Raw genomic sequence first — 19,382 nt, forward strand, 5'->3', positions numbered from 1 at the left:
TTTGGCCTGTTCATGGTATAGAGAGTAATGTATGGTACTGCCCTTGCACCATTTTGGAAGTGAATCACTGTGGACGTCGCTCTGTACCGGCATAATGTTTGACTGCCGTATAGACCTGCACTTCTTTCTGAGTGACTCAATCCATACGTACGTATTCGGTAAGGCATAGTGGGCATAAAAAATATGTTATTTTTGAAAAATAAAGGCAGTTCATAGAATTAAATGCTTTTATGTTTACTTTGCATCCTTGTGTGTGTAAAGTTCACTGTATGTAATCCTTGTGTATATTAAGTTCCTGATTCACTGCTGCACTTTGTACATAAAAGATATTTCTTTCTCTAATGTGTCTTGGAAAATAACTTTAAACAGTTTAAAGTGTTTTAACTGGCTTAACTTAATTTTTCAAGTGTCTTAACTGGCTCAAATTTGAATGTAAATAAGTTATGGATAGATTCAGTGGTTTATTGTCCTTCAAATGTTTTTTTTTATTTAATTACAAACTGATACAATGATAACTATTTGAAATCCAGTGATTAAACAGAGCAACGATACAAAACAGAGAACCATCTTTGGATGAAAACGATAATTCCAGCCACAGAATCTACAAAAAAAAAAAATTAAATGACATTAAAGTGTAAGATATATTAAAAGCTTTGTTCCGTGTACAAGAGGCGGCTATTATTTTCCTATATTTATTTAATTAACTCCCGAAAATATTATGTGAATTGCATACTATTTAATGTGCTATGAAATAACCTTTACCATTCTACTTACTATAATGTACTCGGAGAGCGAAGTTTCAGAAACAACTTTTAAGTTCTCTTTCAGAATTTTTTTAAATTCTGACGTTGGGGTTTTCTTTATGGCTGCGACATTCTTGAATCTCGTTTCTTTAAAAATATTTTGATTTTGGATATTTTTGGGATAAATCATTCATCTTACTTTTTGGCAAAAATTCTCGCAGGATTTTTAGTTACGAAAATAAAAACTGCGATGCGGCACTGTATTTCACAAATTTTACGTTAAGTAACATTCTAATTTATGTGGAGAAACTTAGCTCAACTTTAACACACCATTTCGCTTATAAACGATCTGACACCATAGGTCACATGTGTGGGTATCCGTGATCTTCTTGAAGTGCAAGTACCCAATTAAAGAACTGCAAAGGAGATGCAAAATTTTCAAATGTTTTATTCACATAGTTAATTCTTTTAAACATTTATACCCTTTAACATTTTTATTTTATGTTCTTAAATGTTAAGTTGATTACCAAGAGATAAAAAACTGAAAGTGGAACTTACAATACTATGACTGTCAAGAAAACAGCAAAACTACTGATCAGACCACCTCCGCAAATGAAAAGATATGTCTTATCACTAAAATAAAGAAGTGCAGGAATATCAGTGAAAAATTAGCATTGTTCTGCTAATTTTATCATAATAAAAATTACCTTCTTCTGTTGAAGCTTGGTGAAGTTTCTAACTCTAAAATCTTTTCCTAATTGTAATAAAAAGTTCATTAATGAAAGTGGAAGTAATATTTAAAATTTGATTAAATTCACAAATAGTAATGAATTTGTAGCAATTGAACTACTTTTTTGATTATTATATTCAATAACTGCACAAAATTTCGTAAGCCTAGCTCAAATATTTATGGAAATACGGACATTTTTATATAAAAAAAAAGAAGAATTTTTTTGTCTCAAATTTTTTTGCTATGACTTTGAAAATATTCAATAAAATGAAGCAAAACTTTTGGATCAATTTAAAATTGATTAAAAATTATTGCTATAAAATTTGAGAAATATTCGTCGAAAACTGCGCAAGATAATTTGTTTACTTAATTTTATGAATAATATGAAAAACTATGCAAATTAATTATGTAATTAAACTATTATGTTTCACACAATATTGTTCTATTCAAAAGCTTGATAACAATTAAGATAATCTTGACCTCATTCATTATAGTATTTATTGATAACATAAATTTATAATAAATTGCATTTGCGCAAATGAAGTTTTTTCAGTACAAGGTGATTTTAGTTTTGTAATTCAGCGGTTAATCGCTATTACAACTCAAGTATTTTTCTTCAAAATATAAGTTGTCATATTTGGTTAAAAACAAGATAATTTGTTTAGTTAGTTTTAGAACTATGTAAATTATATAGACCATAGCTAATCCCACCCTTGATAACTACAAAACTAATATGCAACTCATTCGTTGAAGTAATTGATGACAGAAATAATAAAGTGACTATTCCACAATGAATAATTAAGTAATTAAGAAGAAATATGTTCCGCAATTCAGTTATAATTATTACAAGAAGCACTTTTCTTTAAAAAATAGAGTTTGTCTGATAAAGTGATGTTGTTTGTCATGTCGTGTTTGGTTAAAAACCACAAAAAACAAACTATGTAATTATAATTACACTATTGTAAATAATACAGAATATGGGTGGAAAGTAATGGCACACACGGCATAATTCGAATAACTCTATTTTGTAAATATCTCAAGTTTACGAATGTTGTTTTGGAAGTTATTGATTTGAGTTGTAAAGGGTTCAACTACAACATATAACAACTTTATTTCAGTAAAACTAAAATCTGAATCATTTTTTATTCAAGAGACGATGGTAGATCAACAATATTTAGGGAAGTTTTTCAGCATCAATTTTTCTTATAAATTTTTTTAAAACCAAAAATGGATGTAAATGAAGTTTTTTGCTCATACCTGTCTGGAAATAGTTTTCTTTTTCGTTGAATCCCTTTGACGAATAAAATTGGAACTTTGTCTGACTTCATCGGAGTAAAAGTTATACGAGTCGTTTTTTGTAATAAATGCAAAATGTTTCAAACTCCAAAGAGAACCAATGTCTTTTGACAGTGCATCTATAATATAAAGTGGTATAAAATTATACAATTATTGAATCTCGACACAGTTTTCATTTTTACTTTAATCAAAACACAGAGAAAGGGGAATGGAAATTTCGGGAATTTTTTGTTTTTATAAAAAAAAAGTTTATGGAAATCAGTAAGAATGTTCAAAATTATTAACTAATTTTTACTAATTTTAAGACAAATAGCAAATTACAATTTTAAAAACGTGCTCTTCTTCATATCAACTAATACTAATTTCAGAATTTATATTCACAATAATACAAATATAAATTTTAAAAAAAATATTTTAGTACATAAAATTTATAGCAATGAAATTTACTTCGACACTTTAAAGTAAATCTATAAATACTTTTGTTGTTGACTTAAATTGTTTAACCTTTTGCCCTCTGATGTCACCGCGTAGATATCAAAAGTCAACACTCTAAAACTAATTTATATATCTTAATAATTAATATTCGCCTTAATTTATGAGTTTTAGAATTCATATAAAACTATTGTAGTTGTAAAGTTAGTAGTATCATCACACCTCAATTGATTTCCATGACAATGTCGTGATGCCCATTGCAATAGTAGTTCATATATGACGAATTATTTCGTCATATCGAACGTGAGCGGTGGAATACGCACAGAAACTTCAAAATCTATGCATTTTTTTAGAGAAAAATTTATATATATATATATATATATATATATATATATATATATATATATAATAAACTAAACTCACTGGCGTGACAGCCCAAAGAGGGCCAAGGCCTACTATGCCCATCTCAGTTTTCTTGACCTTGGGCTCTGGGGTGCAGGAGCAGATGTTCCGGTCAGGTGGTCAGCCGAACGCGTAGCCCCCAGTGTTTATAGTCCATTCCACCTTAAGTTGGCACTGGAGAGAAAGGTAGGAAATGTAATACTCCGCCTTTGAAAAGTAGTTCTTCGCTATTTTGGAATTAATTGCAGTTTAAATGCGCGTACAAATATAAATAAATGTTGCATAGTAAGAAAAGTATATCTTGAAACATTCATTAGAAGTTTCTCATGTTTAAATGTATTTAACTTATAAATACCTTCTCAGTAAAGCGAATGTACAAAGAAGAAGGAGGTGTTTTAGTTTGGCGCTGAATTAGTTTTCAAGGCCAAGGAATTGGCTCATTGGCTATGTTTCTACACTGGTCAGTCAGCTTTTCCATTCGCCTTGGCTTTGCTTAAGTGTCCTATCTCTTGTGCAGTTCTTATTTCGTTTTTTTTTTTTTAATTTTTTATTTTATTTGATGATTTAATTTTCTAAATATTAACCTCATCTGTACAATATTTAATGAAAAGTTTTTTCCCCTCAGATTAAATGAAAAAAAAAAAAAACAAAAAAAAAACACCCCAATAGACAGGTGAATATTATTAAAGTGATGACAGTTGAGCATATTTGCTGTGTAGCTAATTCAACATGTGATTTTATTTTTATTTTTTTACGACAAAAGAAAAAATTGTTTTCGCTTTGATCGATCTCTGTAAAGATTCAAATTTTGCGTCTTTTGCGCCATGTTTAGTTCTGAAGTACAATTCGCTTTTCATAGGAACTTAAATAATGTAAAAATTTAAGATTTTTAGTTTGTTCAATTTAAGGGATTTTTAAATATTATCTGAAATACAATTTCCATAATAGAAGTGTTAATCCGTTACTTATAAACTAATGTAATGTATAGGAATTGAAATAATTTAAAAAAAGACGCAAAATTTGAATCATTAATTTTTTTTAAACATCGAAAGGTTAATTTAGACCAATCAATATTTTAATAATTATTTTTGAAATACAAAGCCCAAAAAGCTGAGAAATCCTTTCCCTTATGTAGAAAATATTAAAATATTTCAGTATCTGACAAAATATTTCGAGGCTGACTAATTCCACTGTACTTAAATAGCAAATTATACGGATTTTTCTCTTAAGCCTCCTTTCACCTGCAAAGATCCTGAATAGTAAAGGAAAGTTCTGATATTTCAAAATATGTATTTTCTTTTGAAGAAATGCGCCCACCCATCCAAGTAGAATTTCGCCTGATGAGAAATTGTGGATTGAATTCAATTCAGGGCTACCCCACATAGAGTTTGCAGAAGGAACTGTCAACTGTTAAAATATTAAATGAATAACATGATAACCACCAGGATAGGTGGTTATCATGTTATTCAAAGAGTTCCTGTTGAGTCTAAGAGGGTGGGATATGGCAGCTGAAAACATGGGGGGGGGGCAAACAGTACGCCCCCCCATATGGATAATACTAATTATTTTTTTCAGGTAAGTTCTTTTGTCTCTTAGAAGCAAATATATTTCAGATAAAAAAAAATTTTATAATAAAAAAAAAAACTTTTCTGAAAATTTTTTTTTAAATTTTTTATTTATAAAAAATAAGAACGGTAAATATTAAAAAAACATAGGTATGATATTTTTCATGATCAATGATTTCCTGCCTATGTTGACTTTTTCTTCCCCAACAAAACACCAATGACAACTAATGTACATTAACAACAATTAATGTACATTAATCTACAAAAAATAAGCATATAAAAATAAATATTTAAAACAAAGTATTTATGCGCATCTATGCATTTCGTTTTTTTTTACTTAGATTTCAGCAAAAAAGAATCTTTTTAAATACATTTTTTTTTGTTTAAAATTAGTTTCGTATAATTAAAAAATTATAATAAGAAAAAAAAAACAGTAAGTATTATAAAACATAAGTATGATCTTTTTCATGATCAATAATTTCCAGCCTATGATGACTTTTCCTTCCCCAACAAATCACCAATGTGGGATAAAATAATGTACATTAATCAACAAAAAATAAGAATATAAAAATAAATATTTAAAGCAAAGTATTTTTGCATGCATTTCTTTTTTTTTTACTTAGATTTCAACAAAAAAGAATATTTTTAAATATATATATATATATTTTTCTGTTTAAAATTAGTTTCGTTTAGTTAAAAAATCATAGTAAGAAAATCTGCTTTTTAAATACTAATTAAGAAATCAGCTTACAACTAGTATCTTAAAATAATAATTATGAGAAATGCTCTAAAAAATCGTGCTCTTTTCCGTATTCTGTACAAAATTTTAGTACGATTCTTGGTTTTTAAAAAAAAAATCGGCGTTTTGCTTTTTTAAACGCCAATACTGGCCACTTTCTCTCCCTTTGTTGCTACCTCATCCCCGTACTGACTTAAAGAGCAACCCAGTTTCCATGTAATCCGGTCTACCTACCTTTCTCTCCAGTGCCAACTTAAGGTGGAATGGACTATAGTTCCCAAGCATACGTGGTGCTCATTTATCGACCCACTGAAGGGATGAAAGGCTGAGTCAGCCTTGCCCGGTCCGAGGATCGAACCAGAGACCTGTGGCACGACAGCGCGAAGCGCTACCGCTCAACCACCGGGCGTCATATATATATATATATATATATATATATATATATATATATATATATATATATATATATATATATATATATATATATATATATATATATATATATATATATATATATATATATATATATATATATATATATATATATATATATATATATATATATATATATATATATATATATATATATATATATATATATATATATATATATATATATATATATATATATATATATATATATATATATATATATATATATATATATATATATATATATATATATATATATATATATATATATATATATATATTTCTTTTAATAAAAATTGTGACGAAAAGTTTAAATTTTTATCTAAGAAGGGCAAGAAAAAGATAGTAGTAAACAATTAACGTAGTAAAACATTCTTACCCACATTAGTTTGATCGGACAAATCCAGTACATAGAATTGCAAAATATATTCTCTTGAAATTCTTGGATGAGTCTAGAAAAAACACTATTTATTAGAATAAAAGTCTACGAAAAAAACAGTCCACAAAAAAAAAAAAAAAAAAAAACAGAAAAAAAGCTATGAGTAATTTTTTTTAAACAAAACTTTTTTTTTATACTTGACTTATTTTGGCTGTCCAAAATCCTGTTTCCATGTTGTCGCAAGCAATGAAGATGGAATGCAGTTTTACCAAAAGATCCTTAAATACAGAAAAACGAATTATTAGAAAAATCGTAAAAATAGTGTCAAAATTAAATAAAAAAAATATTTTCAATTACATTCAGCTACCCCATAAATTAACTATGAAGTTTCAATTGCCGAAATTTTTATTCTCCGGATTATTAAATTACAAACAAATTATAGCTGAATTAGCTGTTCTACGGAACGAATCCTTCTAAAGTGCTATTTTTTTTATATTTTTTGTAACAGTCGTTCCAATTTTGAGTTCACAGCTACTATCGTTCAACTTTGAACCCAATCCAGAAGACTGATCAAGCATTGAGAGAAATTTGCTTTGGTTTAGGACTTTATGATGGAACGGATCTGCATTTGCGTTACATGGAGAAGAAAACTACGAAAACATCCCAAAGTTAGCCAGGCAATAACGGAACTCTAATCCATGATCCGTCTACCACTGAGGATATTTCACGTCAGCACTGCAGACAGTGCGAGCCGGGTGCGGGATTCGTATCGAGCAACCATTGTATCGAGCTCGAGTTACCCCATTAGGTGGCGAGAGCTCTATTCTCCGAGCCACCATGACTCAAAAGTAAATCGTCCGAACGGGGACTTTCAATGCCATTAGGTTAATTAAGGTAATTTTGTTAATGTTAGAATAGGTTGTATTAAGCCATAGAGCTTTTTTTATAAATAAATATTTTACTGAAACACGTATTTTTTAAAAAATTTTTTTAATTATTTTTTTCTAGGTCTTAAATATCGAGATACTACTTGAAGTTTTACTCTTCTAAAAAAAGTGGACTAGGTGATCACTAATATAGCGGATCAGCCGGAAACTAATATTTTATTTTTACATTTGCTAGGTAAATGGTAGTTAGCAATTAAAAGCTACAATGCCCGTTCCTTACGGCTAGTAATTAAAAGTTACAATGTCATTACTCGCGTTGATTTTCAATGCTTACTAAAAAAAAAAAAAATTACTTCAAAAAGAAGAAAATTATACTAAAATTAAAAAAAAATCGATTTAGAAATTCATATATTACGTCAATTCATATATTAAGAAGTACTTTTATATGAAACTTCTTCTGTCGCTATATCAACAATCATTTTCATAATCAACTGCCGTCGTATTAATGGTTGACATAGTGACGATCTATGCGATTCATAGCCAAAAAATATCTCGTCTCAATCCACCTTTTCCATTCTAAAGTGAGTTTTAAACCTATAATTAAATAACAGATTTTGAATGGTTTTTAACTCTTAAAGTAAGCTGAAGAATTCACGGTAAACGTATTTGATGATTTAATATTAACAAGTATCCAATGATTTAATCTGACAAGATTGATTTCAACAATGAAAAATTCCTCATAAGAACCATGCTGTTGTAGTTGTAGTTCATTTACATCGCATTAGAGCTGCACAATGGGCTATTGACGTGCCACAGTGCACAGGAACTCCGTTGCCCACTAAGCAACACCCCTCGCCCTTGACTTCGGTGATCTGTCTTAACGAACAGTCCACTGCGGGACCTTTAAGAACCATGCTAAGATTTTCAAAATGTAAACAATTACCTTATTGCTTGCTTCATCTCTGTATGAATATGCACCGTATTTCTCAGCCAAAATGATTTCTGTGGATTCAAAACATCTTGTAGATTTAGTCGGTGATTGTAAAGAAATTTTTACTTCAATTGGACCACTTTTGCCTTTTAAGTGAACTACATTACCTAGAATAAAAAAAATCATCGAATTAATTATTTTATTTATCACACTTATGCTCTTTATAAATAGAATATGCAAATGAAGGTTACATGATTAGTCCACTCTCTACTCTTCCCCTCTTTCGTTTCCCTGTTTTCGGAGTCCCGCAGTGGACTGATCGTTAAGACACGGTTCCAAGTAGATCACCGAAGTCAAGCATCACTGGCTGCGGCCAGTGCGCGGGTGGGTGACCACTTGGATCAGTCTGCGTAGGGACCTCGTTTAACTGTTCTACCGTAAAGTGCTCGACTTCGCGTGCAGGTCGTCGGGCTACCGAAGCGAGGGTGCCATCCCCTCTGCGGAGGATCAAAATTGTGATGACATGTCTTCAGATCATCCTCGGGGATGTTTCCCAGACCGTCGCCAGTAGACCATTGTGCAGGTGCGACGTAAATGAAGAAATCAAATCAAACCATGTTTTCGGCGAATCTAGCTTTTTTCCCCCACATAAGTATATTCCAATTCTTACTGAAATGTAATACCGTGGGGAAAAAACAAGATTTTCAGCAACCATGATAACAGAGAGAGAGAGAGAGAGAGAGAGAGAGAGAGAGAGAGAGAGAGAGAGAAAGTGTGGAAGTCGTGTATCTTTGAGAAAAATTATGCAAAGAGTAGTGTATTGCAGTAGATGCCTTGCTATTGATTTTTGACAAATTTATATCCACATAAAATTTTAACAAGCATTAAAATGTTCATTAATTAGGGTTACTATAGCCAGTCACACGATTTTTTCACCATGCTTTCTCGTTCTCCGTTTCCATGGATACGGAAAATCTTGTTTTTCCCTTTTGTAATCATATTCCAATTTCTTTTGAAACTTACTGCAGTAGATAAAACGGAAGATTCGCCGTAACCATGATAACATGAAAGTGTAGAGATAGAGGAAATCGCGTAACCTAGTAGTAGATAAGTTGCTATAGATGTTTGACAAATTTTCATTTATATCAACATTTAATGAACATTAAAGTACCATCGATTTGGCTTATTGTGGTCAATTTTAAACTTCTAGTAAAAGCTTTCTAAGCTTCTTTATCAGTTAAATAAAGGAAATAATTTTTTGACTTGGTTCTGGGATTAAAGCATTGATTTATGGTGTTTAAATATATATTCATTATTTTCTCTCTCAGTAGAAAATCAAAGCTATATAGATCGGCAAAATTACAGCAAAAGTTTATTGAAACAATGCCAAAATATTGACTATCAATAAATTTATATTATCGATAACATGGCAATATAAATTATACTAGAAACGGTCTGAAAAAGATAGAAATATGCGTTGTTAAGAAGCACAGAACTCTAGAAGATATTTTAGTGCTCTAGCTAGCTGCAAAGTGAAATTTGATTGCAAGATTTAATCCTCACAGACACGAAAGCGAAATAATTAAAGCATTGTAAAAAAATGAGATAGAGTTCACTAAAGGCAAATAAAAAAAATTTCTCATAACACCACTGGTACTTATTTTTTAAAAATAAATACTGACATTCTATGTGAAACAGCGTTTATTAAATTGCCAGAACCCCATATTCAAAGCAAGTCAGTATAAGAACAAGAAAATTCTCATACCTTTTTCGATAAAGGATTGCACCTCATCTGCTACAAGGAAATTTATAACAATCCCTCTGATATTAGACGAAAAATATGGTACCGGAATATTTTCTTGCAAACTTGCCCTAAAGAAAAGCAAGAGAGTATTTTCCAAGTATATACAGAAGAAGAAACAAAAAACATCACTTTGAATAATTTATATTCAAGTGACAGGATAAGTATGTAGTATGTAGAAATCCGACCGTGAAATCAAAATTTATTCCAGGTGTTCATTATTATTATTATTTTGCTCAGTGTATAGTGCACAAAATAAAAAACGAACCGCCCTGATTGACTTTTGATCTAATGATCGGATCTTTACGTTCTAGAACTCAATCTTAAAGGTTCAAAGGACTCACCCCAAGTATGCTTAGTGCAACCGATATTTTAAATTACGAAATCAGACATAAAAACGTACTTTCCGTGAATAAACACGCCTTGTTATTTTTTATTATTTTATTTAATAACACGTCTTTCTTTTCGACGGATTCGGATTTTTAACCCAAAAAACATTCGCAATCTGGGAAAAGTGGTGCTAATAGTTAGGTCAGGAGAGCAGTCCAAAGTTTGGATCTTTTAATATTAATTTTACCTTTTACGTATGTTTCTCGAGAACTTCTTAAGTAAATTGAAAAATTTTTGCACACAATTATAAAATTTGTTTATCTAAAGATATTCTATTGCACAAAATATTTGAGTAAATATTTGTTATTTTTTATTATTTTATTTAATAACACGCCTTTCTTTTCGACGGATTCGGATTTTTAACCCAAAAAACATTCGCAATCTGGGAAAAGTGGTGCTAATAGTTAGGTCAGGAGAGCAGTCCAAAGTTTGGATCTTTTAATATTAATTTTACCTTTTACGTATGTTTCTCGAGAACTTCTTAAGTAAATTGAAAAATTTTTGCACACAATTATAAAATTTGTTTATCTAAAGATATTCTATTGCACAAAATATTTGAGTAAATATTTGTTATTTTTTATTATTTTATTTAATAACACGCCTTTCTTTTCGACGGATTCGGATTTTTAACCCAAAAAACATTCGCAATCTGGAAAAAGTGGTGCTAATAGTTAGGTCAGGAGAGCAGTCCAAAGTTTGGATCTTTTGATATTAATTTTACCTTTTACGTATGTTTCTCGAGAACTTAAGTAAATTGAAACATTTTTGCACACAATTATAAAATTTGTTTATCTAAAGATAATTCTATCGCACAAAATATTTGAGTAAATATTTGTTATTTTTTATTATTTTATTTAATAATAAACGAAAAACTTAAATTATAAGGTATACAATTTTTTGTATCATTTTAAATAATGTAATTTTACATGGCAAATTATAAAATTTCAAATTAGTTATAATTAAACTGTTTTTTTTTTAATATTATCTTCTCGCCTCTGAAATATATTTAGTCTGAATTATATTTCCCCCTCAATTAGGTTCCTTGTTACCCAATCTTACCCTATATGTTTTAGGAGTAGTATAATGTTTGGTTGCTTGTATGCTTGGTTTGAGTGCATTAAGGGTATTTATAAGAAAAATGAAGATTGCGTCGAATTAAAGTTGTCAAATGTAAGCAATCCGAATCGAAAACTTTACAGCAAGAATTGATGAAAATTAACAGTTCAATCACAATGCCAACTTTAATTACTGATCCCTAGTACATTTAATATTTATTTTTCAAAAACTTAATCTACACATCATTAATATTTCATTTTAGCCTAAAACTTAAAATGATAATTTATTTGATAAACAGCAAAAATGACCTGCTAAAAGAAGTTATAAATTTTACCAGTTGGAAGTAGAATCTTGATTTTGTTCAATATTCCAAGAAGATAAAGAAATCATTCGTAAATTTTCACTCTTAAAGCAGAGTCTAGAGTTCATTGATGGTTCCTGCAAAGATTATAATAGTATTAAAAAATCTTGTTACTTTACTATGAGTACTAATAATAGAGATAACTGGAGAAGGATGAGAATAATATTTAGTTTTTGATGACAAGGGGATCGCTACAGAGGATAGCAGTCCAGCTTTACAATAAAGTGAGGACAAAATTCCATGTCTTGAAGCTCTTCATAACTGGCAAAGATTTTTTAGAAAGTCACTTTATTGATACCAATTTACTCCAGATATAAAGAAAGTTGGCATAATCTTAATGGTATGTTAGCATAGCTTGAGAGTTAACCGGACTTAAGATAAGCTCAGAAGAATGTTCTAAATGCTACATTTTAATTAGCTTAGAAATATCAGCTTTAGAATATATGGGTACGATTGGAAGCTGTTTACAATAAAATTCTATTGAAAATCGCCATACTTAATGATTTGCCAGAGAAAAATGTTGTAAACATACAGATGACCTTAAATAAGTTTTTAAATCTAAAACTTCCGCACTATTCATAAAACCACTTGACTTTCCAAATATTAAAATCAAAATGTTCGAAGAATAAAGTGCCATTCTAAATAAATTAGAGCCATAAAATGGCTGCTAATTTAATTCAATTCTAATTTTTCAGAAATTAACAATGCAACTCACAGGTTTAACAAATGCACAGATAAAAAATTATTACGATTGTGTTAACCTATTTTTTCCTACTATTCTCGACTTGTATAACAAAAGTTTGGTAAAGGATTCTTGACATAAATAGTCAACTGGTTAAAAATTAATAATATAGTTTAAAAATAAATAATACAGTTCATATTTAGTTTAAATGAAAATAATAAAAAATTAATAATATAGTTCAGTTTAAAACTTAGTAATATAGATTTCTCATCCCCACAATTCGTACGAAACTTAAGTTCTACTTTATTTATTTTAATAAGTGAATTGGGGAAAAGGTCTACTTGAATACAAGACAGTAGGAAGAAAAATGGACTGAATATCATACCTTTAATATTTATTGGCTCCCTGAACCGTGTGCTGAGGATCAAGGTGAAAAGTGTTTAAGTTACCATTAATATGAGTACTAATGTGTAGGTGTAAATCTTTTTCACAACACCATACTCGATTTCCCTTAAGTGTGCCCATCCCCCTTCCCAATTAAATTCCCTCAGAAATAGCTTTTTATCTCAATTTGCTTGGTTTTCTTTCTGTACAACTCCCGATAAATGTAGTGTACAAAATTAAAAAAAAAGAGAATACCCTAAACTAATGGGGTAATGATCAAATTTTCACGCATTAAGCACTCAATCTTATACAGGCTGTCCCAAAACTCATGGTAATTAAGTTAATGGTTGATAGAACACAATTAGGCAAGTGCAAATTACCACACAATCCATGGACCGAATGCAAGTCGTAACACTCTAGAGAGTGTTTCCCAGCGACCGCTATAAAAAGTCTGTTCAGAAAAGCTGTCTTTCATTCGCTCTGTGAATCACCGATGAGATAGATGCGTACTCAAACCAGAAGAAGGCAGAGATGCATTACGTGTACGGAGCTGCTGGCGGCTATGCAAGGAAAGCTTAAAGATTATATCCAGAGCATCTTCTTACAAGATGCGTCCCCTGATGCTAGGACATTTCAACGACTACACCTACAACTCTGAGAAAGGGGTTATTTTTCGATATGCATGCAGGATACCGGACGTGGCAGGAGTATAAGAACGTCATCTGTAACGGACGACATTGAGCATCGTATCAGCGAGAGGCCTAAATCTAGCACGCGGGCACTGTCCCAGGCCGTTCACGTTTCTTGTAATGCGATGTGGCAAATGCTGCGAAATGGAGGAATTGTCCCCACCATGTGCGGAGAGTTTAAGGACTGGAACCATCAGATTACCAGACATATGACAATTTTGCCATATAGTTTCTTCAATAGACGGCTGTGGACCCGGAATTTTGTACACTTGTGTTGCTCACGAACGAAAGGACATTCACAAGTAAGGATATTTTAAATGTCCTCAACTAGCATGTATGGGCAACTGAAAACCCTCGCGCAATACGTCCACATTCGCTCCAGCAACGTTTCGCTCTAAATGTTTGGGCCGAAATCGTGCATGATCCTCTGATTGGGCCATACCTGCTATTAACACACCTGGATGGAGATTCATACCTTGTGTCTTTGCAAGTGTAGCCAGAAGAACTAAACCGTGTTCCAGCACACACCACACGACACATGTGGTTCCAACATGATGGGGCACCAGTTAATTACAGTGCAGATGGGCGTAACTCCGATAGATATCATTCGGGCGTAACTGAGATAGATATCTCCGATAGTATCCGGGGCGATGGGAAGTTCGTGGCGGTCCAATCAACTGGCCAGCCCACTCACCCAGTTTGTTATGTAAGGATTTTCTCTTCTGGGGTCATATGAAGAGCCTCATCTGTGATGATGGTCCCATAGATTCTGCTGAATACCTTGTTGCTCTGATATGCCTAGCTGCTGACACCATTAGAGAAATGACCGGTGTTTTCGCTACTGTACAGCTGTAACTCCTTTGACGGTGTGAAGCCTGCGTTAATGTTGGCGGGTGCAACTTTGAGCAATTCCTGAGATTGGGGACTTTGTGTTATTTAATTTCATGTTGTTGAATGAAATGTTTTTCGTAATTTCATCAGTTTCTTTTCATTTCATCTATCTCAGTCCTGTTCATCTCTGTCATTCTCATCATTTCCCGACACAGCATGTATTCTGCTCTATAATGATTTCGATCATGGATTGTATGGTGATTTGTGCTTGTCTACTTGCGTTCTATCACTCTTTAACGTATGCACTATGAGTTTTGGGGCACCCTGTATGTGCTTAATTTTATATATATATGATAATTAATATGCTGACTACATTTCAAGTTTCGAAATCTGGCACAAAAACGTACTTTCTTTGATTACCCACACATTGACTCTCACATTATAGAGAGTAGCCGTAATTTGGAAAATAAAGTTCCAATAGTTTAGAAGAAAGAGCAGAGCTACTTTAGCAAATCGAAACATTTTTGCATACAATTATAAAACTCGCTTATTCGAGGATAATTGTATATAAAAACAGTTATAAATAATCCTCAGCAGTCCCAGGGCCGAAGATAATTGCCCCGCTCTCTTTTCCCACTTACGTACGGCCTTGACTACATCACATGTAAATTACTTGCTTAATATTCTTAAATTGTCATATGAAATATAAATGCTACTTCTTCACTGAAATTCTAGTATTTCAAAATTTTCCTAGAATTAACACGTGTTCCCGGTCTTACCCTCTAGTGGGTAACTAGTAATTTTTAAAGAAATCATTTGTACAAAAAGTAGTATATATTTGACTTTTCAGGAATGATATATTGTACAAACAATGGATATTATGATTTAATGCGTCAGTATCTAAGTTAGTTGATCAGGCCTTTAAATACTACCTGATTTTACTTCAATTTCCCCTGTATTTGAAATTAAAAGTTTGTAAGCATTTCAATTCTAAATTTTTTTCAACTAGTATTAGACACTAGTGGACTGCGCCCCCTGCTCGCTGACGCTCGCCATACTCCGAAAATTGCTACGCAATCTTAAATGGTTTGCTTCCGTAAACCAAGCTCGCTTCACTCGCTACTAACTTAGGTACATTGCAAATGCACAAAATTCTAAGAATTCAAAACAATCATTCAAATCCATATAACAACTTTAAAAAAAAAAAAAAAATTACATCTTTTTAGTAAATACTAAGTCATTAAAATAAATTTGAATTCAAATAATGATTTCAATTGAATTCAAATAATAAATTGAATAAATTGAATTCAAATAATGAGTAATTCGTTAAACCTATTAGAAATCTCTATAGTATAAAATCTTAAAGCGTAACAGCACGACTGAGACTCATTTTTCAATGAATAACTAATAACAATAATAAAACAAATAAATTCGTGATATAAATCAAAAATCGTCAAATAAGTTCGTGAAAAAAAAGCGCTTTCGACAAAATACGAAAATAGATATCTATCGAGAAAGACTACTCACTTCTGCCTAGCTTAATAGTATGAGATTGCCGCAGGTGAGAATGCTCTCTCTGGTTATTTCCGTTTCCGTTTTTAAAAGCGCTATATGTTGAGCCACCTCAGTAGATTTAGCATGTGACATTTTTAACGGCAATCATTGGTCGATTTTCTATCGACAGAGTTGGAGAGTTGTAATGAGACTTTTTTTGGTCGCCGTGTAAGAGAAATATATATATAGATATTCACTTGCGTTTTTTAATATTTTTAATTATATTTTAAGAACATTTTTAAATTAAATTACGTCTTCCTCCCCCCAATTACCTTTTTGAAAATATGAACTGAACTATTTTACCGTAAGACTATCTTGTTTTAATGAATGTCTCTAATTGCAGAGTCAACTTACGAGCATAATTCGAGTTTTCTGTTGTTTTCCATCTGTTCTAATATACTAAAGAAAGAGAGAAAAAAATCAATTATCAAAAAAACTTTTAAATCCAGAAAACGTTATTGAAATGAATTTAAATATCTCACAGTTAAGAAGTCAATCCAATAAGTATAATCAATATTTAGATTGGAATGTGCGGTAATCAATTTAGATTGACACAATTCTTGCTGAGGAACCAGAGAAGGAACGATTTGGATATTCATCACGCTTTCAATTGATATGTCACTATTTATTTTCAATTCTTGCGAAATAATTTTCAAAGTTTCTTCCAATAAGGATCTGAAAAGAAGTTTTATATACAATTAAATGTATTTATACTCCATGGCAAGTTGCAAAAAAGATCATTGTGGTATTAGATACAAGTAATCATCCGCGACTTCATATAGTTCCGTTTTATTTCGTTATCAAATTTCACAAATATGCTTCCAAAACAAATGAAAAGCTTTTAAATGTTAAACACGCCAGTCAAAACTTCAATTCATGCTATCTTTTAGGATATACAGTAAAACCTCATTAAGTCGTCACTCCGCTTAAGTCGTCGTTTTCCTATGGTCTCGTCATAAGGCATATGAAATATAAGACAGATGATATGAAATATAAGACAGATGAAATATAACTATTCATGATTTAATTTCAACATTTTGTGGGTTGTGATATTTCCTAAGCTTTGATACATGAACTATTTCAAAATTGTGTTTACTTAAATTATTCTTTTATTTTTTTTTTTTGTAATCGGTTTCTTGATCATTCTTTCTTTTTCCTATTTTTCTTTTTATTTTTGTTACCTTTTTTTCCGTCGATATTAACCTGATAATGTACGCATCCATTACCTAGATCTATTTTCGAATCATTTGAACTTTTTGGACATTCTTTCTTTTTATTTTTTCAATGTTTACTTCCACAGAAACATCATTAACTTTTATTTTTTCGATGTTTACTTTTACTGAAACATCTTTTTCATCATTTTTATTTTTTCGCTGTTTACTTTTACTGAAACATCTTTTTTGACCTTAACATTTTGAGAATTCTGCTGTCTAATGTGCAAAGATAAGTTGTCACTTTTAAAATTAGCTGAGATGATCAGTCTCTTACCAAATAGAGTAACAACTGGCCCGACACAATCAATAAACAAACAAAAATCCTTGCAAGTCTGCAGTCCTACTAAAGCATATGGTAAATTAGTATCAAGTATAAAAACTTGGTGAGTTAAAAATTTCGCCTATCGTAATAAGAGAAACTCACAAATTTTGTTTAGTGTTAACTGTCCTTTTGTTTGGGTAACAAATAAGCTTTCACATTTTTTAAATAGGAATATTTAGTTTTGACCATTTCCGAAAAAGTAAAAGAATTACAAATTTCTTTAAGTTTATTTGAAAACTCTTCATCGTTAGGTTCAAAAGAAAGTACTGAAAAATTTAGAATTTTGCGTGGTTAAATCTGAAAAAATCATTTGTAACAAAAGTTTTAAAAAAAATTAATTTTGTTTGCCGTCACTAGTATAATTGACGTTTGAACCACATTTGTTTCCATCAAAAACATTTTAAATGCACTATAAATAACAATATTATATCATAATTATTATATAAAAAATTATATAAAATCATTATTATATAAAAAATATGAATCATTATTATATAAAAAAAATAATATAAACACTAGAAATGCAATCTAATCATTAATAATATGCTATTGAATTATTCATAATAAAAAGTTTAGATCACGGCTAATCTCTGATGTCTAAAAAAAAATATGAACAACCTACTCTCCAACGTCGACCTTCATCAATTTCGTTGAAGAGGAAAAAAAAAAAACACTTTAATGGCATTTTTATCTTCACCCTAAACACTATAGTAAAACAAAAATATAAATTCAACTAATCAATAAATCATAGAAACTGTAACACATAAAACAATAAATATGAAAATAATTTTTCTAAATATTTCTTATGCCAATCAAAACAATCAGTTCACTGAAAAAAAATTTCAACAGTAAATACGATCAATGTATAAAAAATAATTGTTTCAATTGAAACATCAAGTATTAGAAAAAAAATTTTTAAAATCATAATCTATGACTTTGTTATTTACATGAGCACTTTTTTTTTATTAATCAATAAAAATTAAAGAAATTATTTTAGGATAAATGTAAAAAAAAATTTGCAAAAAGGATACGAGAAAAAGTTCGAACCAGCCCAAGAAGACATCAACATCAGATGAAAGTTGATAGGAAAAAAAATTTGTTTCTTCGATTCCAAAACACATTTTGAAAATCACAACATCAGATGTTCTAACTTCTTTGTTAAGAGGAATCATATTTCTTTGAATGAGGCGGGGTGAGACTCATTTATTGACGATAAAAACCAGAGTAGCACTGGGAGAAAGGAGTAAGAAAACTTTCCGGACGGAAGGGATGGGGTTTCAAATCGAAAACTTTTTAACGTCTATCAGGAGTCCAATGCAGATTTTCCCTTATTTCTAATTATTAATTGTCGTGAGTTAAAGAAAAATCAGACTGATAATTTTCAACTGTCCAGGCGAATGAGATATTCGATGTATTTTTTTCCCTGGTGGATTAATACCCCAAGGAACCCATTACAGCTACCCATCCCATTGTTACAGTACAAAAGAGCTTTTCAATCATCCTTTGGCAGAGAGAGGGGGGGAGGTCAAATTAGCAAAACCCTCTATCCCACATCGGAAGGG

The 19,382-nt window shown here is 30.8% G+C and overlaps 1 protein-coding gene across 1 annotated transcript; it reads right to left on the reverse strand.

The window, feature by feature from the left end:
- Positions 1-460: 460 nt before the first annotated feature.
- Positions 461-16,731, reverse strand: LOC147806974 (uncharacterized). The gene is made up of 10 exons (XM_087167597.1): positions 16,639-16,731; positions 12,118-12,221; positions 10,302-10,408; positions 8,549-8,703; positions 6,916-6,996; positions 6,719-6,791; positions 2,731-2,888; positions 1,451-1,497; positions 1,302-1,376; positions 461-601 (listed from the first exon to the last, which is right to left on the reverse strand). Exons 1-10 carry the CDS (start codon positions 16,642-16,644, stop codon positions 490-492), a joined length of 918 nt encoding a protein of 305 aa, XP_087023723.1. The 5' UTR covers positions 16,645-16,731; the 3' UTR covers positions 461-489.
- Between the last annotated feature and the right edge of the window lie 2,651 nt (positions 16,732-19,382).

The sequence above is a fragment of the Parasteatoda tepidariorum genome, chromosome 7 (genome assembly GCF_982258835.1).
Source record: "Parasteatoda tepidariorum strain Cologne lab strain chromosome 7, Ptep-v5.0, whole genome shotgun sequence".
NCBI lineage: Eukaryota > Metazoa > Arthropoda > Arachnida > Araneae > Theridiidae > Parasteatoda > Parasteatoda tepidariorum.

Excerpts from the sequence above, each read along its gene's own strand:
- LOC147806974 (XM_087167597.1), bottom strand. Across the intron at positions 10,409-12,117 it reads CAAGATTCTACTTCCAACTG|GGCAAGTTTGCAAGAAAATA; the intron begins GTAAAATTTATA and ends GCTTTTCTTTAG. Across the intron at positions 6,792-6,915 it reads GGACAGCCAAAATAAGTCAA|ACTCATCCAAGAATTTCAAG; the intron begins GTATAAAAAAAA and ends TGTTTTTTCTAG.